Source organism: Ahaetulla prasina, chromosome 2 (assembly GCF_028640845.1).
Source record: "Ahaetulla prasina isolate Xishuangbanna chromosome 2, ASM2864084v1, whole genome shotgun sequence".
Lineage (NCBI taxonomy): Eukaryota > Metazoa > Chordata > Lepidosauria > Squamata > Colubridae > Ahaetulla > Ahaetulla prasina.
In genome coordinates, this window is record NC_080540.1 from 192,154,711 (window position 1) to 192,175,992 (window position 21,282).

The 21,282-nt window shown below is 37.2% G+C and overlaps 1 protein-coding gene across 1 annotated transcript in view; it reads right to left on the reverse strand.

Moving 5' to 3' along the window:
- The window catches only part of SPAG17 (sperm associated antigen 17), a 110,457-nt gene that overhangs the window by 49,577 nt on the left and 39,598 nt on the right, over window positions 1-21,282 (reverse strand). Inside the window, exons 15-25 of the mRNA XM_058166149.1 lie at window positions 20,862-20,933; window positions 17,133-17,209; window positions 15,304-15,458; window positions 13,565-13,755; window positions 11,729-11,814; window positions 11,104-11,367; window positions 9,042-9,153; window positions 7,418-7,558; window positions 5,201-5,314; window positions 3,768-3,991; window positions 98-215 (exon numbers count right to left, since the gene is read on the reverse strand). Coding sequence (XP_058022132.1) covers window positions 98-215; window positions 3,768-3,991; window positions 5,201-5,314; window positions 7,418-7,558; window positions 9,042-9,153; window positions 11,104-11,367; window positions 11,729-11,814; window positions 13,565-13,755; window positions 15,304-15,458; window positions 17,133-17,209; window positions 20,862-20,933 — 1,554 coding nt within the window. The remainder of the gene's footprint in view (window positions 1-97; window positions 216-3,767; window positions 3,992-5,200; window positions 5,315-7,417; window positions 7,559-9,041; window positions 9,154-11,103; window positions 11,368-11,728; window positions 11,815-13,564; window positions 13,756-15,303; window positions 15,459-17,132; window positions 17,210-20,861; window positions 20,934-21,282) is intronic.

The window sequence follows — 21,282 nt, forward strand, 5'->3', positions numbered from 1 at the left end:
CTGTACTCAAGAAGTAATATAAGAGCTTTCATTACCTAACCCTGATGGAACATTAACAGCACAATTGTTTTTGTAAAAAAATGTTTATTCAACCAACCTGAAAATTTTTGACCAATAAAGGTAAGTACCAATCCATTGGGAGAAGACACATTCAAAGTATTGAACACATGGGTTTCAGGAACAGCTTTGGTTTGGATTGGCTCATTTCTTTCTGTCTGCAGTATGCAAAAGAAGCAAAAAATGCTAATGTATTTAAAAGCATTTACAAACATTTCAGCTCTCCACAGTGGTTAATAGCTTTAAAGATTAATAGAATAGCACACTAGTACATAAAATCTCTTTGAAAAGTTTTTGTCAAGTGTTAATTTAATTTCAGTGTTAGCAAATGCATTTAAATACTTTGAGAATAATTTTCTATTGATTTTAGATTCTGTGCTTGTCAAATTGCTTGCCATAGTGTCTAACTATTTTTTTATGTAATATATATATATATATTTAAACTTGGTATGGCTGCTTGGCTGCAGACCATTTTCAGCTTACAATCACTGCAACATCCCCATGACCACGTGATTGACATTTGGAAGTTTGACAACTGACTCATATTTATGATGGTTGCAGTGTCTCGGGGTCACGTGATCACCATTCACAACCTTCTGACAAGTCAATGGAGAAACCAGATTCACTTAACAACCATGCTAATTTAACAACTGCAGTGATTCATTTAACAAATGTGACAAGAAAAGTCATAAAATGGGACAAAACTCATTTAACAAATTTCTCACTTAACAACATAAATTTTGGGCTCAATTGTGACCATAGGTTTTGGACTATCTGTATGTAGGAAACATACCACAGTAATGGGGGACTTCAACTACACTGACATCAACTGGGAGACAAACTCTGCAACAAGTAGATCAAACAGGCTCCTGACCAATCTAGCTAACAACTTCTTCACCCAAAAGGCAAAGGAGGCAACTATAGGGACAGCTATGTATTTACCAACAGAGAAGAAGTGATAGAGGGGATTGAAGTTGCAGGAACTCTAGGGGAAAGTGACCAGGCCATATTAGAATTCAATATAAAACAGACACAACCAACAGAACATAATCAAACCAGCATCTTAGACTTTAAAAGAGCTGATTTTAACAAACTTGGGCAGGATCCCATGAATGAAGAACTTAAAGGGGAAATCAACTCAAGCTTGAAAAACTCAGAAAAATATAATTATGAAAGCCAGTCCAGTTCAATGGCACTAAAAAAAAAACCAAGAAAAAGCCAGCATGGTTGCACAAGGAACTCTCAGAGCAACTAAGAGAAAAAAAGGATAAGTACAAAAAATGGAAAGAGGGATACTAGGAAAGCTAAGGCTTTGAATGAAGTAAGACTTGCAACAAAGGTCAAAAACAATTTTTAAAAAGTTTCTCTCAACTCATAAAAATGAAGAAAAAAGACAATGAAACAATACCTCCATTAAAGGGAGAAGATGGCAAAGAAGTAATGGGGAGTAGAGAGAAAGTAGAACTGATTAATTCATACTTCATACAAAAAAATCACTACTTATCAAAAACAGAACTGTAGCTGACAGGTTAAGAATGCAAATTAAAATATGCAAAAATAAGGTAAGAGAACACCTGTCAACTCTAGATGGATTCAAATCACCAAGTCCTAATAGACTATATCCCAGAGTTTTGAAGGAACTGGAAGATGTGATTTCAGAACCATTGAAACGTATCTTTCATGACCTGGATGACTGAGAATCTCTACCGACTTTTAGCTATACAATTTGGGATCTCTACCAACTTTTAGCTATACAATTTTGGATGAACACCCTTTGAATGATGTGGGAGTACGAATGGATTTCCAAAGAAAAAATTGCAGACTACAGGAACTATCAGCACTACTCGGGGGATCTTGAGGACACAGATAAACCTCCAAGTGCTTCAACGACCCTCCAAAACAGGGGTGTCAAACTCGTGTCACTACAGCAGTGTCACATGACGTATCGGGACTTTTTTCCCTTTTGCTAAACTGGGTGGGGGTAGAGCCAGCATGTGACACATCCAGCCCGTGAGCCACGAGTGACACCCCTGCTCTAAAAGGATGCGAATGATCAGCTGTCTTCAAGGAATATAAATCCTTCCATTCCCCACTATTCTGTCACAGCTGAAGAAGCTTCTTGGATAGGAGGCGAAATATCTTCAAAGAAAAACCAGGAAAGTCCAATTGCCTCCTGAAAAAAGCACCTTTGGAACATATCTCTCAAAGTTCTTGGAAAACTGGAACACTACCTGAGGACTGAAAAAGAGTTGTTGTTGTTCCCATCTTCAAAAAAGGGGAAAAAAACAGAACCAGGAAATTACAGACCCAGCCTGACATCAATACCTGGAAAGATCTTGGAAAAGATAAGCAATAAATCTGCGAACACCTACCAGTAGAAACAAACAAAACTATAACCAGAAGACAACATGGTTTCATCAAAAACTGATCATGCCAAACAAATCTTATTTCGTTCTTTGACAAAATGAATAAATTAGTGGATCAGCGAAATGCTGTGGATATAGTATACTTAGATTTCAGTAAAGCATGTGCTAAAGTAGACCACAACCTACTTCTTGGCAAGTTAGAAAAATGGGAGATAGACAGCATCATCACCAGATGTGTCTGTAACTATCTGATGACTCATACTCAACATGTAATCCTTTTGAGGAACTACATCTACATCGAGGGATGTCAGTAGTGGGATATCCCAAGATTCCATTTTAGGCCCAGTACTCTTCAATATATTCATAAATGAAGATACTCCCTAGATGAGGGAGTAGAAGGGGAACTCATTAGATTTTCAAATGACACTAAGTTGGTAGGAATAAGCAAAACCCCAGAAGTCAAACTCAAGATCCAAAAAGATCTTGACAGACTTAACACAGGGCCCTAACTAACAAAATGAAATTCAACATAAATAAAAGTAAGATTTCACACTTAGGCAAGAAAAACCAACTGTATAGCTACAGACTAGATGAAATTTGGCTTAATGCCAGTAACTGTGATAGGCATCTTGGAATTCTATTGGACAATCACTTAAATATGAGCCAACTGTGTGCAGCAGCAGCAAAAAGGCCAATGCAATCATAGGCTGCATAAACAGAGAAATAGACTCAAGATGACATGATGTTCTAGTACTGATTTACAAAGCCTTAGTAAGACCACACTTGGAAGACTGCATCCAATTCTGGTCACCACAATATAAAAAAGATGTTGAGACTCTGGAAAAAGTGCAGAGAAGGGCGACAAAGATGATTAGGGCACTGGAAACATAAGACGAACGGTTGCAGGAATTGGGTTGTCTAGTCTAGTGAAAAGAAGGACTAGGGGAGACTTGATAGCAGTGTTTCAATATTTGAGGGGCAGCCACAAAGAAGAGGAGGGTCAAACTATTTTCCAAACCACCAAAAGGCAAGACAAGAAACAATGGATGGAAACTAATCAAGGAGAGAAGCGATTTAAAACTAAGGAGAAATTTCCTAACAGCGAGAGCAATCAACCAATAGAATACTTGCCTTCAGACCTTATGGGTGCTCCATCACTGGAGCCTGGACAACCATTTGTCTGAAATGGTGTAGGATCACCTGCTTGAGCAAGAGGTTGAATAGAAGTGCCTTCTAAGGTTGTTATTCTGTTCTACCTACACCTGCCTTGGGCAGGGGGTTGGACTAGAAGACTCCAAGCCCCTTTCCAGCCCTACGATTGTATTCTATGAAGTATATTCATACCTTTTTCTCTTCTTGCACTGGTGATTCTTCAGGTGATACATTCACTGCCATACGGGAACTCACTTTGGCAGATGGTAAGGATTTGGCTGATTTTTCTTTACCTGGCTTTGCCTTTCCTGTAGCAGGAACTGCAGCGGCAGAAGCAGCCGAGGAAAGAAAAGTCGAAGTGGGTAAGTTTACTGATGGGATGGCCAGAATAGTTGCCAAGTAAGGATCCGTTTCCTCTGTAAGGGAAATGGGTTGTTTTGATGAAACAGAATAAACATTACATACATCAAAACTGTGCAGCTACTTCTAGATCAAGAAAGTGATTTGCCAGGAGCTGTATTCCAAAATAGCAATAGATGAGCCAAGACAAAATCTACACCTGATTTCATTTCATTTACATTTAAATAAAATGGAATGAAATTAATATAATAGCTCCCTAGGCAAGTATTCGAATTTGTTCACCTTTCATGTTAAAATTTTAAATTGGTAACAACGCTTGTACCTGGGCTAACATGTTGGAAAAATGTTTTTAATCAGTTGAAAAGCAAACGACATTAGCTAAAGCCTTACAGTGATTCTGTGGTCCATGTTTATTTTATCAGTTATAATCTGGATGCATCCGTTTAACTCTGGACAGACACCAGGATTGGATTTTGTTTTGCGTTGTCTAAAGCAGCAGTCTCCAAACTTTTTGGCACCAGGAACTGGTTTCACGGAAGACATTTTTCTTGAACTGGATGGAGGGGAGGGGCATGTAATCTAAATATGTGCAGTTTACAGTAGGATACACCCTCCTATGAGAATCTTATGCCTGATGACCTGAGATGGAAGCTGAGGTGATGATGGGGAGCAGCTGCAAATACAGATGAAGCTAAGCTCACTCGCCTGCTGCTCACCTCCAGCTGTGCGGCCTGATTCCTAACAAACCATGGGGTTCGGGACCCCTAGTCCCTAGGTTTGACACCAAGAGCAGCATTTCAGTGGAACTAACTCAGGAATGAACAGTAATTTAGATATATCTGGATTACTCTTTATTTTTGCAAGCTATCTGTGCAGGCTAGGCTGGGCTGTAAAAGAACAGGACTCATGAGAATTTGGGAAATCTTGCTCAATCAAATAGAGAAAGGATTCTGTTTCTCTTCAGCAGACATCTGAGATCAGCCATCAAACATCTCTCACAAAAAACAGGATAGAAATACATAAACAACTTGTATTTGAATATGTCTTTTGACTCTCGTCTTTGCTTTGCTAGAAATTTATTCATGAGAACAAATACAGAATAGAATTTTAAGAAATTCCCAGGAATTGTGTGGATTCTAAATAACACTTTTGAGAAGATGCTAAAAATCCATTATGCCTACTGTAAAAAGTGTCTTTCAACATAGCATAGAATAGAACAAGTATGACACAGAATATATAAACATTTTCCTTTTTGCATGTTTTACCTTCTGCTTTTCCTGAAGCCCCATAACAACTAAAGGAAAGATGGATTTCATTTTCTAAGGTTGCAGAAAATGATCCAAATTTGCTCAGAGGTTTTCCTTGATTAATTGGTTTTTCTAAAATAAAGGAAAATGAATATTTATGTCCGAATATTTAACTAGTATTACAATTGTAGCTATTATTTCTTGATGAATTGGACACTAACTTTTGGTTCACTGACTGATAGTTCATTAAAAAAATATTAAATTACTGTATTATTTGGTCTATAAGACACCCCCCCCCCAAAAAAAGTGGGTGGAAATGTCTGTGCATCTTATAGAGCAAATGTTGACGAAACCCCACCCACCTGCCGGCCTCCACCCTTCAGCTGTTTTTGGCCTCCGCATATTCCATTTTTGGTATGTTCCAGGTGGCAGGATTGCTACTGCCACCACCACCAATCACTGCTGTTCACTGCCACTGTTCGCCGCCTGGAATGTGGAGACAACGGGGCATGCGGAGGTCAAAAATAGGGTGCATGGAGGCAGCAATAGGCAGCAGCAATATCTGCAGCCTGGAACAGCTGATCAATGGTATTCCAGGAGGTTGATCCAACTACCAATCAGCTGCTCGTGCTAAATCAGGCTGCGATGACGTGCTGAAGCTGACCAAGTTGTTTGCTATTTGCTGCAAGGATGCTGGGAGGTGGAGACAGATTTTTTTCTTGTTTTCCTCCCTAAAAGCTAGGTGTGTCTTATGGTCCAGAGTGTCTTATAGTGCAAAAAATATGGTAAGTAAAAACAGCTTCTTTCAACTGTTAGAACTCTGAACTGCTATAAGAAGCTTTATTAACAATACTGAGGTTCTAAATGAAGAGAACACTAGGAATGTGATTTGGGATTGACTCACTTTTGAAGAGAAACCATTTCAGGAAGCAGTCTTGTTTTGTAGGAGCCACTTATTTGGATACAAAGTATTATAACTACACAAATTTCTGTACAGTACTAGTATAGAATGATTCAATGTCTGGATGATAAGACATAGTTTAGAGCATCAAAGTAAAAATCTGTCACAGAAAAATTACTGCAATAAGATAATGCTTCCAGGCAGAGATGGGCTTCACACAATTTAATAACTGGTTCACCTAGTGCAGAACCGAAAATGTGAGTGTGTGGCTTCAAACACACGACAATTTTATGCGTTCAGCTTCTAGCACACCTTCTTGGGCAGCCGCGGTAAGTAGAGCGGGCAAGGCATGGCAATAAGCTGGGCTGCATGGACCTTGCCCCATCCCTATCCTGTCCTATAGATATATAGGACACGATAGCGATGGGGCGGGTGGGTGGGACCAGCTAGTGGTCGGAACTACCAATTTACCCGAACTGGTCCGAACCAACAGCAGCCCACCTCTGCTTCCAGGCAGAGTCCAAAACACCTGGATTCCTTCAGTCTCCACTTAAGCAAAGCTGAAGTTCATTGATAACTTGGCAAAGCCTTAGCAGGGCCTCAGTGTTTTCTCAAACATTTGAGGACTTCTCTGCCTTGCTTCCCTTCTCATGCATCAGCATTCTCATGAACTTGGCTGCCCAGAATTAAGATCCAAAATTCAAGTCTATGTCAGTTTGGCCTAAAACTAATGATGCCTTTTAATGAAGCATATAGCAGCTAGTTCAAAAATAATTAAAACAACCATTTATTATACACCCCTCCCCCCCAATAAAATTAATTCTGGAAATAAGCAGCATTAAGGACAGCTAAATCTAAGAATCATTTGCTCTCCAATGAAAACAGTAAGGAAATTAAAGTTGGGGACAGTCCCATATCTTGAACTAACAGAAAGATTGCATTTTCTACCATCTAAACTGGGTGCTTCCAAAGGCATCCACAAGATTAATCTGTCTCTCAACCAAACTCACTTAACAGGGCTGTTGTTGAGGGGAAAATAGGAATAGGATATATGTTTGCTGTTTTGAGTCATTTATAAAAATAATAAAGGCAGATAAAAAAGCCTAAAATCAAATAAAAATTTGCTTTTCTGAGCATAACATTTAAAACTCATGCTTGCTTGATAAGTGAATCAAAGAAACTGCAATGAATTATGGATTTTGCTAATCAAAGGAATGGTTGCACACAAGAGAAGCATACATTTCTGAAGCATTTTTATGAATAATGAAACCATGATTTGGTCATTTATAGTTATCAAAATGAAAATTTTAAACAGTTAGTATTCACTCAATTACCTGGCTTTATCTCATGGTCTTCTAGGGAACCCAAACTTTCTTCTTCACTTTTAGCTTCTATTAGGCTTATCTGGGGATCTATTATATGAATGAAGAAACTGTGATTATCTTTTATCACCTTCACTTTAACTAAGGTTGACCCTAGAAAATGAAAACAAATAAATAATTAATATCAGAATGGGCAGTCATGATTCTAATGTTAAATAATCCATATAACAATTACATTATACTGATTGCTAGAACATTTGTTGAAGATTAAGAATCCATCTTCTGAAGTTAGACATAGCTTCAGGAGTGAGCTGCTGATGGTTCACAAGGGTTCAGGAGAACCTCTAGCTAAGATTCTGTGCAGTTCAGAGAACCTCCAAATCCCACTCCTGGCTGGCCCCTCCCACCCCACCCTGCCCCTCCCAGGAGTCCCCATGCAGCCCATTTTGGATGCAGGTAAGTGCAGGGGGTGCACGGAGGCTCAGGGAAGATGAAAAACGGGCCTGGCGGAAGTTCAGGAAGGCTGGAAATGAGCCCAGAAGGCCGGAAGAGGGCCTCCGGAGCCTGGGGAGGCCGTTTTCGCCCACCCGGAGGCTCGACGAAAGCCTCCAGAGCCTGAGGAGGGCAAAAACACGCCCCCCCCCCACCATGGTGCAGGAGGTTGACTAGGCCACGCGCACCATGGCCACGCCCACCCAGCAACCAGACAAAGAACCATTTGCTAAAATGTTTGAAGCCCATAGCTGCATAGCTTCTTGTTCTTTTCCATATTAACTAATTTAGTATAATCTTTAAAGTAAGATACATAAAGTATATAAGTACATTTTTCAAAAACAGAGTGAAAACAGAATTTTCTTAAAATTTCTTAAAATTTTAATTAAATTTATTTGTTGATGCATAAATATCCCCTTAGAATTCTTATATCAATCATTAACATCCTTTGTCTGGTATATTAATTTTGATTAGTGATGTGAAATAAGTTTTAAATAGCACTTTGTCAGAATTTAATAATTTTAAATATTAGAATTCAAAATATACATATGAAGATGCCACATCTATTGGGTTATCTGTTAGTGAATTTCCTTAAATGTATGTTTCTCTGCATTTAATTTCTTCTAATATATTTTGTGTGCTTAATTAGACTTGAGAAATATTGCTGAGATGGACTCAGTGAAATACATGCCAGTTGGTCGCATTACAATTTTTCATTTTATGTTAAAGCAACTCCTATTGAACATAGCTAGCTTAAGACCCTATGTTGCCCCAGTGCCCCACCCTCAGTCCTCACTATTTTATTCCCACAATCAACTGACCAGATTCCTTTGAGAAGCCAACAAGCAGTATGTAAGTGGAATTTCATCTTCCAGCATGTTCCTACATATATTGTTGTGACAAAATAAATAAATAAATAAATAAATAAATGTTCTGCAATAATTACTTTTGAGAAGTGTTTTGCCTACAATGTGAAAATAATATCTAACTTGCGTGGCTACAGTATTAGTCATAGAGAGTCGTATTTTCCAATTAATTTAATTTCTGACTAAAGTTTCAGGGTATGTTTATACTGGGTGACAAGCATATAAATAGGCATTTCAATGTCCAATAGGGAACCTTCACAATATGAAAAAAAAAATACCTTTTTCAAACATTATTTTTTCTGCTTGGATTTGCCCTCCATCAGTAGGGAAAAGATACTGGATAGTCCCTGAAACCTGAATGGGATTCTCACCCATATTATATCCAAGAAACTAGAAGAGAACAGTTATAGAACAATATATAATCAAATTAAATAGAAGTAATGGGGAAAACTGGGAATCTCTAACAAACCAAATCAGGAAATATGGTTTATTTTACTAAATTAAGCTTTGGAGGCCAAATCCTGGGAATTAAAAATGAAAATAAAATCAAAATTTGGAATGGTTGCCTAATTGATTTCTGTTCTTTTTGCAGATCAGAGAGTTTCACATCGGTTTAGGCCAGGTGTGGGTGATCCTTATGGTCCTAAAGCGAAATAGAAAAATTCAAATGAAGCTTTTCAGACTGAAAGGATTTGTTGTTGACTTATGAAGTAGGTCTTGCTTCTGGAGGTCCTAAGATAAGGGTCTTCCTTGAGAGGACACTTCTTATATAAGTTTTGGCAACAAAGATTTTACTACCTTCTTGACTACTGAGATACTGTATGTTCTGCAAAGCTTCCAAATGATGCTAAGTAGTAAATCCTCTGTCTAGGACAGGGATCTGCAAACTTGGCTCTTTTAAGATGTGCGGACTTCAACTTCCAGAGTTCCTCAGCCAGCAAAGGGAGTTGAAGTCCACACGTCTTAAAAGAGCCAAGTTTGCAGACCCCTGGTCTAGGGCAATGTTGGTGAACCTTTTTGGCACCAAGTGCCAAAATGGGAGTGCACACACATGCAGGGGAGCACTAGAAACCGGAAGATCAACTCCCTGGTACACAGGCGTACCAGAAACCAGAAGAGTAGTTCCCCAGTGCACATGCGTGTGCCAGGAACTGAGCTTCTAGTTTCCGGCGCACACATGCACGCCGGTCACCTGGTTTTCTGTTTTCTGGCGTGCATGCACGTGCAAAGACCAGCTGGTCGGTGTGCATGCGTGCACCAGAAATTGAAAGCTCAGCTTCCCGGTGCGCACATGCGCACCAGGGAGCTGCTCTTCCAGTTTCCAGTACTCCCACATGCGCAAAGACCAGCTGGCGGAACCCGGAAGGGCAATGGGCAATGGCTGGTGTGCCCGGAGCGATGGGTCTGCATGCCACTTCCAGCACACATGCCATAGGTTTGCCATCACTGGTCTAGGGTAAAAAAAAAACCTCAACAATTGCTGATTATTTACCAGGCATGATTTCAGGTGTTGGCATTCACTTTAAAAGTGAAACCCTACATTCCTTAAGATCTATCTAAGAACCACCTCTTATGAACCTGCCCAATTGTCAAGAACATGAAAGGCACTCTTGAAAATAAGATCACCCTTTTCCATCAAACTGTATTTGTTGTTGTTGTTCTTTTTGTGATGTAGAAAGATCACCCTGCATTCTGCTTTCCATCTTTATCCTGGTAACATTATGTACTTAAAAAGCTTAAAGCCAGGAATAACCAAAGGTGTCTGTCTATCTATCTCCATCCAAGACCCCATAAACTAATTGTTTCTAAAAACTTTGGAAGGTTCTGTTCCTTTTGATACATAGATAAACATAAATAATATTGTCAGTTCATATTAACTTCTCCCTCAGTGTTGTCACTATATTATCATACTCCTGCAGCTTTAGATAGATAGTTTTCTTTTTAAAATGTTTTGATTAAAATTCCCTTCCAGAAAATTTATAAAAGCTAAGGGCCAAACCAACAATTAAATAACCAAAATAATACAGAATAAGTAATAAAATGCCCCAGTTTGCTACTGTTCTGACATCAGAAATTCCTAAATATTGCTGGCAATTAAATAAAGACAGCATAAAATCTACTATGAGAATGTATAGGGATAACAAAGAAGATCACACCAGAATATTGCTGGGGCACATTGACTGTGTAAGAAAATCCAGGTTTCAGACAAAACATTAGCACTGAAGACTTCTTGAAAGGTGCACCTATTAGTTGAACCGTGCAATACCCAATAACTATTTTTTCCAGTATTATTTTTCAATAATCATATCCAGCAATTTATGCAATCATTAACTGATTCACCTCATAGTCTTTCTCTGCAGGCAAAGAAGGCAGAGTTTGTTTACTCTGTTTCTGCAACTTGGCCTGATCTTCAACCTCTAGGGATTTGGATGATTCTGCTTTATCCTTTAAACCCTTTTTCTTAGATGGCTTTCCTTCTTCAGGAATGGGTGGCTCTTTACCCTGGCCTTTCTTTTTCCCATCAGATTTTTCCTTCTTCTCTGCTTTTTTTAGTTCTTTTAAGCGTTCTTCCTCCAACAGCCTCTCTTGCTCTTCTTTCCAGGCCTACAGTAGAAAAAGGAAAGTTCAAGAGTCAGACCTAACATGAAATGTGAATTTTAACATAGCCAAGCAATTTGGGTTTTGCCTCAACAATCTGATCCATTATTGAATGTGTTCTTTATTTTTCTCTTTAGGAAAATTGCTATTTTAGGCAATTGTAGCAAGCAACATGATTATTTGCTTGCACTATATTTCAACTACTACATGATTTAGATGCTACTATAATATGCATTATTTAATACTGCATCAAAGTAATATTACTATGATCATAACTGCTAATTTCATATATTTATCTAGACACGTTCTTATATTTCAGCTACATAAATAGAGGAATAAGTGGTATTCAGTAGTAATCAGTAGTTACCTTAAGAGATTCATCTCTGACAAATATATTTTTTTCCTTCTCAACTACAGGTTCGGATGAAACTTCTACTTTACTTTTGGAAGAACCTTTGAAATTTTAGAAAGCATAAAGATAAAGTTACAATCTTATATAATATGAGAATGTTACATAAACGGTTCTGTGAGTAAGATGTTAAATATTTTAAGTAAACAGAAATCTATAGGAAGACATTTTCAATTAAATCCAACCGTATGTTTTTCCTCCCAAAAGCACTTTCCACTGATGGAAACAGAAATATCTACTTTTCCATCTGGCCTAAAAATTGATTTTAGAAGAGCTACTCTCTCATAATAATTGGGAGAATTAAACAGATCTATCTCCTCTCATGCCTGAAAACTGCAAGTACTTTTCAGGTAGGAAAAAGCATAGCTGAGTTACATTGCAGTATCTGGCTAACCTTGGCTGATCTCCAAAAGCTAAGTAGACCAAAACTGTTTAGTGCTTGGATGGGACACCACCAAGAAATACCAGGATAGTAGAACAGGTTAGGAAAAAACATCTCCAAAGTTAGCAATAACATGCCACTTCCATATTCATGTAAACAAAACAGTAAGCAACACCTACCATCCCTAACTTTTATTTATTTATTAAATTTTTATGTTGCCCATCTGAGTTTGCTGACATTTTGTTGATATGTAATTTGCATGTTCTTGAGGATTGATGTTGAAGACAACGGTGCATTTCAGAAACTATATTGGTTATGTTTCTGATTAAGTAGCAACAGTGTTTTTGTTTGGATAATAAACTATAAACCAAACTGGAATAAAAAAAACACTAGGAAGAAAGCAATAGCAAGCTATCCCTAAAAGAATATTATAGGTCAAAATACACAAGATTACTATGAGCCGAGCTTGGTCTGAAAGATCTGAAGATACCAGTATATTTTATTTGGTAGTACCTGGCCAAACAACAGGTATAATAAAAGTGGATAGTGTGCTGTTGTAGTATTAACATCTGTTATTCATATAGTTAAAAGAAGCAGCTCCTTTTCTTGCAGGGGGACAGCTAGCACCCTGCCCATGCAGTGTTCAGTAACATTTAAAGAAACTCCACAGCATAGAAATACTGGGATTGACCAAACAAGGATGTATTATTGCTATTCAAATAATTTAGACCCGTTTTCACCTATGTGGAAAGTAAAGAGCTTCAATTCTCTTCACAAAGAGACTTCAGTCAAGCTATCTGCAATAGTAGGTTTATGTGTATGTGAATGTATGTTTCATTTTTTAAAAAAATCCCTTTTGCCAATACTTGTGCAAAATTAATTGGCCTATAACCCATCAACACAGACTGCCATGCTCTTTACTCCCATGGCCTTGATGTAAAAATACAAAGGAGTAGCAGCTCATACTGTGTATCCTTTGTTTCCTATGCCCAGAATACTTAAAACAGTTTTAGCTTTGCTTCCACAGAACAATGAAGCTGTTTGGAGCTTTGCTCCATGCATTGCAGTCCATTTGGGACCTTCAGATGAAAAGTGCTGTGTGGGGTGCTTGGTTTCAAACTGAAATATAACAGGTTGGTTATATCATAGACACCACTAGATTAGATCTGTAGGACAAGAAAAGGTAGAGGTGGGTGGGAACAAAGCTAAACGAATCATCAGGCTAAAATTATTGCATTACCACATCTATGACCAACCCCACTTGAATTCTGTTGACACTTATCTAACACCAATTTTTAGCACTGAACATTAGTTGACTAGATTCTTTATTGTTTGAGTAATAAATCTCCTTAACTGCAACTTAACATATGGTCCTGATTCTTTGCGCATGACAATATCATAAAGATACTTACTTTTCCCTTTCTTTGCAGCAGCCCCTTTTTTGCCAGAAGGTGGAGACTTGACCTCAGCAGGAGGTTTCTCCATTGCCTCTTTAGCCAATCTAAGTGCCTCCAGTTCTTTAGTCATCTTTTCTTCCTGGTATTTGGCTTCTTCTGACACTATCCATTCATCAATGGAGGCAGCCACCAATTCCAGATAATTCCTGGAAAATATATTACTGCTATCAATCAGAACACCGACTAGAAAAAGCTCTTCTCCTTGACCCTGACCTACGGAATTCATTAGCAAACCAGGTCCATAGAAGGCCTTTTCTGCTGGCACAAGGGAGTGGGCTAGTCCCAATCAGATGAGGCAATTCCTCAGATACTGTGAACCCATGGCATTTATGGCTTTAAAGATAATAACACCTTGAATTGGATCTGGAAGCAAAATGATAACCAATGCAGCTTTTCAGAAACAGCAGTATTATATGTGCCAGCCTAGGCCCCCAGGAACAGTGTACACTGCTGCATTTTGCATCAGTTATAGCTTTCAAATACTCTTCAAGGGCAACCCCACGTAGAACTTGTTGCAGTAATCCAAGTGGTAGCCAGGGGCTGGACCTCTTACCCCTTTTTGCCACTGATTGAGACCGGCCCTGGAGAAATGTGCTGAACCAGAATAATTCTGCACCACTCCCCAAACCCTACAGCCAGCCCAAAAGGATACCTTTTGGTCAATGGTATCTAAAACCAAGCGGTCAAGGAGAGCAAGAATGGATGCATTAATGCCATCTGTGGTAGCACAGTGGTTAGAATGCAGTACTGCAGCTACTTCTGCTGACTACTGGCTGCCTGCAATTTGGCAGTTTGAATCTCACCAGGCTCAAGGTTGACTCAGCCTTCCAGCCTTCCAAGGTTGGTAAAGTGAGGACCCAGCTTGTTGGGGGCAATATGCTGACTCTGTAAACCACTTAGAGAGGGCTATAAAGCACTGTGAAGTCATATATAAGTCTAAGTGCTATTGCTATCCCATTTTTACTGGTGTAATTATAAACTTTAAGATAATTCCTATTTAAAAAAGCTTTTGATAATTTCCTTTCTGTTATTTTAATTTTTTTGCAGAGGTTCTGTCCTTTTGTGCACATATTACTACTTTCCATTCCCCACCATCAAATTTAATATGGTAATTTATCCATAGGTCCTTTATAAAAAGCAATTTGTCTTTATTTGGAGCATACATTTTTAGTCATGAACAAAGTCTTGGCCCGCACAAATTAGCTTATACCCCCACCCAATCCACCTTCTGAAAAAGAGCAAACTACAGTTAGAATCAATAGTAATTTCTTCTCATATTCACATTGTTGTCATTGTGTAGAAATGCCTGTTGTTTTAATATTCACAGACTTAGAATAGTCTATTATACAAATATTACATAAGCATATCCCTTATATTAGTAGCCCTATGTAAAAGCTAGTATTCAAAATGTCTGGCACAAGTGTGAAATTGTTAAAAATATATTGTTACCTATTTCCCCTTTTTTTGGAATTCAAAAATATGATAGTTGAATCTCATTGGATGTGAGATTGGGAAATGATTATTGTTACATAAAAGCAGTTTACTTTTGCTAACTATTAAATTGTACAAATAATTTACCAGTAATGATGGTAAAGTAGCACCACTTATTCATCATCACTGAATTATTATTCATTGTCATAATTCACTCCTTCTCCCTTTCCATGTGATACGATAGAATTTGAAATCCATTTTACCTGAACCCAACATCAGAATGCAGTGAAATGTTCCAGAACTCCTGGAACTGACGATGTTGGTTTATGGGATTATGAAGCACTATCAGCAAAGAGTTATCTTGAGTATGATAATAGGAATCAATGCACCTATAATTCTGAGTTGCATTGTGAAGGACCTGTTAACAAGAGAAGAATTAATACAACTCCATTCTCATTAAGAGACTGTCTGTAGAGGTGATGGAAAAAAAGACAGTGAGTATATTTATTTGTGCCAAATGGTTTATAGACAACTGATAGACACCAATAATAGAAATCGTGAAGTGTTTTACCATGTATATTCAAAATGTAAATGATTGTATAAAATAGAGAACAATGTAGAAATAACATTCAGTTTGAAAAAGTGAGGAAAAGAAAAAAAAACCCACTAAAGCAACGCATATAATATTTAAAATAAAAAAGCCTTGAGTAGAGATACAGTCATGTGAAAAAGTAAGTACATCCCATGTAAAGCTTTTTCTTCTTTAACATATGTGAATATATCAATATTTTGTCTTTATTCAAACAATATAAAAATAAATGTGATGTAAATTTGAAACAATAGAAAATACTTGTAGCTTGGGTTTTAGATTTTGGCAGTGGTTTGCTTTCCAAGCTTGTCAGTTGGTCGTTTGATTGGTTGTCCATTTGGAGCTATATTTAAGAATTAGAATTAGAATAGAATTTATTGGCCAAGTGTGATTGGACACACAAGGAATTTGTCTTGGTGCATATGCTCTCAGTGTACATAAAAGATTTAAATTCTGAGCAGCTAATTGGTTCTCTTGTTGATTGTTGGTTGACTACTTTGGTAGAAACAATCTCAAGGAGGCATTGCTTATAATTGCCTACCATTCTCTGATACTGACTGAAAGGAATATTTTTCCCATTCCTCCATGCAGAATTTTTTTCAGATGTACAATGTTTGTGTGCATGCACAGCCCCGCAGTATCTCATAGGGATTTAGAATCAGACATTGTGTTAGCCATTCCAAAATCCAAAATATGGACATATATGGATGGCTTATTTTAGTAATGAACTGGTCTGTAATGGGAAAGATGACCTATTAGTATGTTAAGAGCAAAACCTTGAAACTGATTCAACTACAGTTGCTTTAACAATAGTGTAACATATGCAGTCAGCAAAGTGTTCACTCAACATCCCAATTACAATTTCCTGAACTTGAATATGTCATACAGCACTTAAACAGAACGTAAAATTACCAGTAGGTGACTCATAGTAGGTAACCTATCATATTACCTAAGCTATTGCTGCTCAGGAAAGATAATACAGCAATCAAATCTTTGAGGACTCTGAAGAATGTAGAACTTCTAAATTATGTATTAGTACTTTCTAACAAAGTTCAAATGTGTTCAAAACAGGCAAAGTCCTCAATTTACCTCCCCCCCCCACACATACATAAACAAACACACACACACACACACACACACACACACACACACACATTCTAATGCAATTAAACTATCTAGGAGGACACCACAATCAGTACTATCAAAAACTATTGAGAAACCAAACAAGTCAATGAAGTTGCACTTCATCTATCGCTCCTGAAGAAAGCCACCTGTCAGGTTGACCATGGTTTATTTTGATCCACAATCCAGAAATATTCTAGAATGATAAATAACTTCTGCTAGAATATCCATAGCTACACAGAGAATACCATTTCAAGTAATTGTCCTCAGATTAATCTCAATTTTGGTGTAATGTTGAAAATATAAACACAGATTTATTTTGTGGAATATTAAGCAGGTCCTTTGCAAGAATGTTTACTAAATGAGGCAAATTAAAGTTACCTGGAAAAGGAGTTGTGGTTGAAAATGTTCAACAAAACTCCAGTCATTCAAACACCGCTGCTGGGTCTTTTGGATGGCTGAAATTACCTTATGAGAGAATAGATAAAATTTAGCTCATTTAATAAATGTTGGGAAGGAGGTGAAAAAAAAATCCACAGAGGTTTATTTTTTAGATTTAGAATGGAATTCATTTAAATTGATCAGCTTAAAATCTCTACATTTCCATACTATCACATGCATCCAACATCTGTGGTTAGATGGGCAGCCAAAAAATATAATTGATAGATAAATAAATAAATAAATCTGCATATTCAACCTTTTTATTTTCTATAAAATGGCCCTTTTCTTCATTAACACATCAATATCTTCATTTTGGGTATGAAGTTTCCATTAAAAACAGAAGAAGAAATAGAAAATGTCACTGCCTTTTCTACATATGTTAGCACTCAACCAATGATGCCTAGAGTACAATAGTGTTCTCTTCATTTCCAATATTGTGGATTTATTAGGGATATACAGACAATTCTAAAAGTAATTTCTACATAGAAGAACACATATGTTCCAAAGTTTATATGGCCTAGAAAGAAACTCTGGAGGTGAATTTCTTAAATTCAGCTTGAGGAGACAGACTAATCTCAACAATAATTTGATGTTGTTTCTTCTGATATTAGTCTTGCCGTACACCATGCTTTGAAAAATGAATTATAACATTTATATGTACAGTATTTAGGTGACATCTATTTTGCTTTTAACATTATAGCAATTTTGAAATAGTATGATTTAATATATATATGTTTTCTGAGGTTTTCGCGGGTGTTTGTATGTAGGTCTTTGGTTATTCGGGTTTTCTCCCGCGTAAAATTGGAAGTGTCTTGGCAACGTTTCGACGAAGTCTCATTCATCATCTTCAGGCTTCAGCTTCGTGCTTCTGGGAGCAATGTGTGATTGTAGCTGTTTCTTCCTTTCTTCTTCCCTATATATATTCGTAGGTTTTCACGGGTATAGGTATGTAGGTCTTGGCATATTCGGGTCTTTTCCCATGTAAGGTTGAAAGTATCTAGGCAACGTTTTGATGAGGTTCCACTCGTCATCTTCAGGCTGGTGCTTTCGGCTTCTCACATAGGCGCAAAGCTGAAAGCACCAGCCTGAAGATGACGAGAGGGACCTCCTCGAATTGTTGCCTAGATACTTTCAACCTTACATGGGAAAAGACCCAAATACGCCAAGACCAACCAACCGACTGACATATATATATATATATATATATATATATATATATATATATATATATATATATATATATATATATATATATATATATATATATATGATTATGTACATCTTTTTTCCTCTCATTATAATTCTCAATATAGAAGCTAAATTATTTTTATAATTTTTTTTTTAAAAATAGCAGCTTTTTACACTTGTTTGGTAGAAAGCAAGTTATAATACAGTCACATAACGAACTTAATGCACTGAGAGGTTGGAAGAATCTTTGTTGCAGCTGAAGCTATCTCTCAAGTATAATTAATACCTAATTTGAAATTCAGCCCATAATTGTTTTTCCACTTTTTTCTTCACTAGGAATCTTTAGGATGAACCCATTATATTTCAGGTCAGTTACTTCATGATGAAGCAATTCATCCACTTATTACCATTTTGTCATAATGCATAAGGTGACAAACTATATGTGAAATGAAGGAAGAATATCATTTTTAATCAGCAGAGGATTTTTAGGGGGTTATTTGTTTTATTAATTAATGCTCATTCTTAAATTAGAAAATGCTCTAAAAGTATTCTTTTTCCTCTTCCTTCAGTCATGTCATCTAGTAATGGACTTGTACCAGGGTTCAAATTTACACTTGACAACGGAACACACTGGCCAATTCTGGACCGTTCAGCTCACATTATCTCATATTTACATTACATATTTACTATAGGGCAGGGGTGAAATCTAAAAATTTTCCCTAGCGGTTCTGTGGGCGTGGCTTAATTGGTGGGCGTGGCTTGGTGGTCAGATGGCTGGGTGGGCGTGGCCAATAACAATAAATAATAAAAATAATAAACAAACTATTAAAAAACAATAAGAGGTACCAAAAACCAACTTTCACACTTTACACACACACACAACACAACACAACACAACACAACTGACTCACACACAATGTAAAAGCAGCTGCACTTCACATAACCACAAAAAGCTCAAAAACCAACTTTCACACTTTACACACACACAACACAACACAACTGACTCACACACAATGTAAAAGCAGCTGCACTTCACACTTCACACAGCCACAAAAAGCTCAAAAACCAACTTTCACACTTTACACACACACAACACAACACAACTGACACACACACAGAGAGACACACACAAAATACCACATACAGCTTTCTGAGATTTTGTGTGTTTGTGTAGTTAGAGTGAAACACTACAGAAACACACCAAATCTCAGAAAGCTGCACAAATATTTTATTTTATTATTAAGGTTTGTGGACTTCAATTCCCAGAGTTCCTCAGCCAGCCAGCATTAATCACTCAGTGATGAAATAGATTAGCTAAATTAGATTAGTTCTGTCTGGTGCTGAAAGCGAAACTGGGGCTTTTCTGCTGGGAAAAAAGCCATGAGATCAATCAGTAATCAGTAATCAGTAAGTATCTTAGACTCTCTTAAAAGGAAGTTTTCTACATGTTTTCTGCTGATGAGGAACTCAGGTGAGATCCTCAGAGTAGCCTTTAATTTTTTTTTTTAAAGTTTAAAGGCTCTGCCGATCTCAGCTGAGGGGCGGGATCCTCAAAGGCTTTTTTTTACTTTTAAAGGCATGTTTCGGCTGAAGCAAAACCTTCTTTTAAAAGTAAAAAAAAAAACCTCTGTTGATGGTGGGGCTCAGCAGAGGCGGGGGGGCAGGGCCAGGGATTTTTTGCTACCGGTCCTCCGAACCAGCAGCCGCCATCGCTACTGGATCGCGCGAGCTGGTCCGATCCGGGACCATTTCACCCCTGTTATAGGGATAAAATTAGATGAGAATGTTCAGGACAACCTCTCAGAGCTTATGCAGAAAATAATTGTAACAGTAATATCAGATCTATATTTATGAAAGGAGAAAATGCTTAATTTATTTCCCTTCCTCCTTCACTATCAATGAAACAAATAGCAGCACTTAAAGAGGAAGTTCAGTTGTAAAAATGGCAACAGAGGAAAATGTAAGAAATTTTTAGAGCATCACTTTGTCAATCTTCAAAGCAGCATGAAAAGCTTATTTAGAAAAGAATTTGGAGATGGTTGAAAAAAAAGTAACTGGAGTTCTTTATGTAGTCATTGCGAATTCATAACTCCTTGTTGAAAAAAATTTCTATTTTGTGAAAACCAGCAAATATGATGAGATGAAACAAAGATTATGGATGTTCTGTACCAATGTGTAACCCATATGTGTGAATCTCAGACATTAAGCATATGAAAATACATTTTCACTTTCTTTCTTCTATTGCTTTCACTGCAAACAATAAAACCTTAAATATATAAACAATACAGAATGATAACAGATGGGAATATGAAATATTTGATAACTGTCAACAGCATCATTTCCCCCAAAATGCTAGAATACAGCACACATATCTTTACAAGATCAAGTGTTTCAAGCTTCTTAAGAGATACAACCTCTTGTATATTTTTAAAATTAAAAACAAGGAATACTCAGTTACTAGAATTTATTTATACATTCTGCTTCTTATTTCAGCACTTCTTACCTTATCTACAGAATTGTTCAGACCATTTTCATGAATATCAGTAATCAAATCTGTGGAATGTATTTGAAAATATATACAAAAAGTTTAGAAATGTAAGATTCTGTTATCTGGTTCCAATTACTTAAATGCTCAGTGAACAGAATGGGTACTATGCAATCTTCAAAAATTATATTCATATATTTAAAGCATTGTTTTTTCTTCTTCTCTTGATATCTGCTTTAATATATTTTTGAATGAAGACCTCAGTCCATAGCAACTATACTAACAGTCATAGCTTCTATGGCAGAATCACCTTCCTCAAGCTTCAGGCTTTTGAATATATGAAGATGGGAGCACAGTAATCCTGTGCTCTGTTATCACTGTTCTCAGATTTGAGAAGGTAAATTCAGACATCAACAG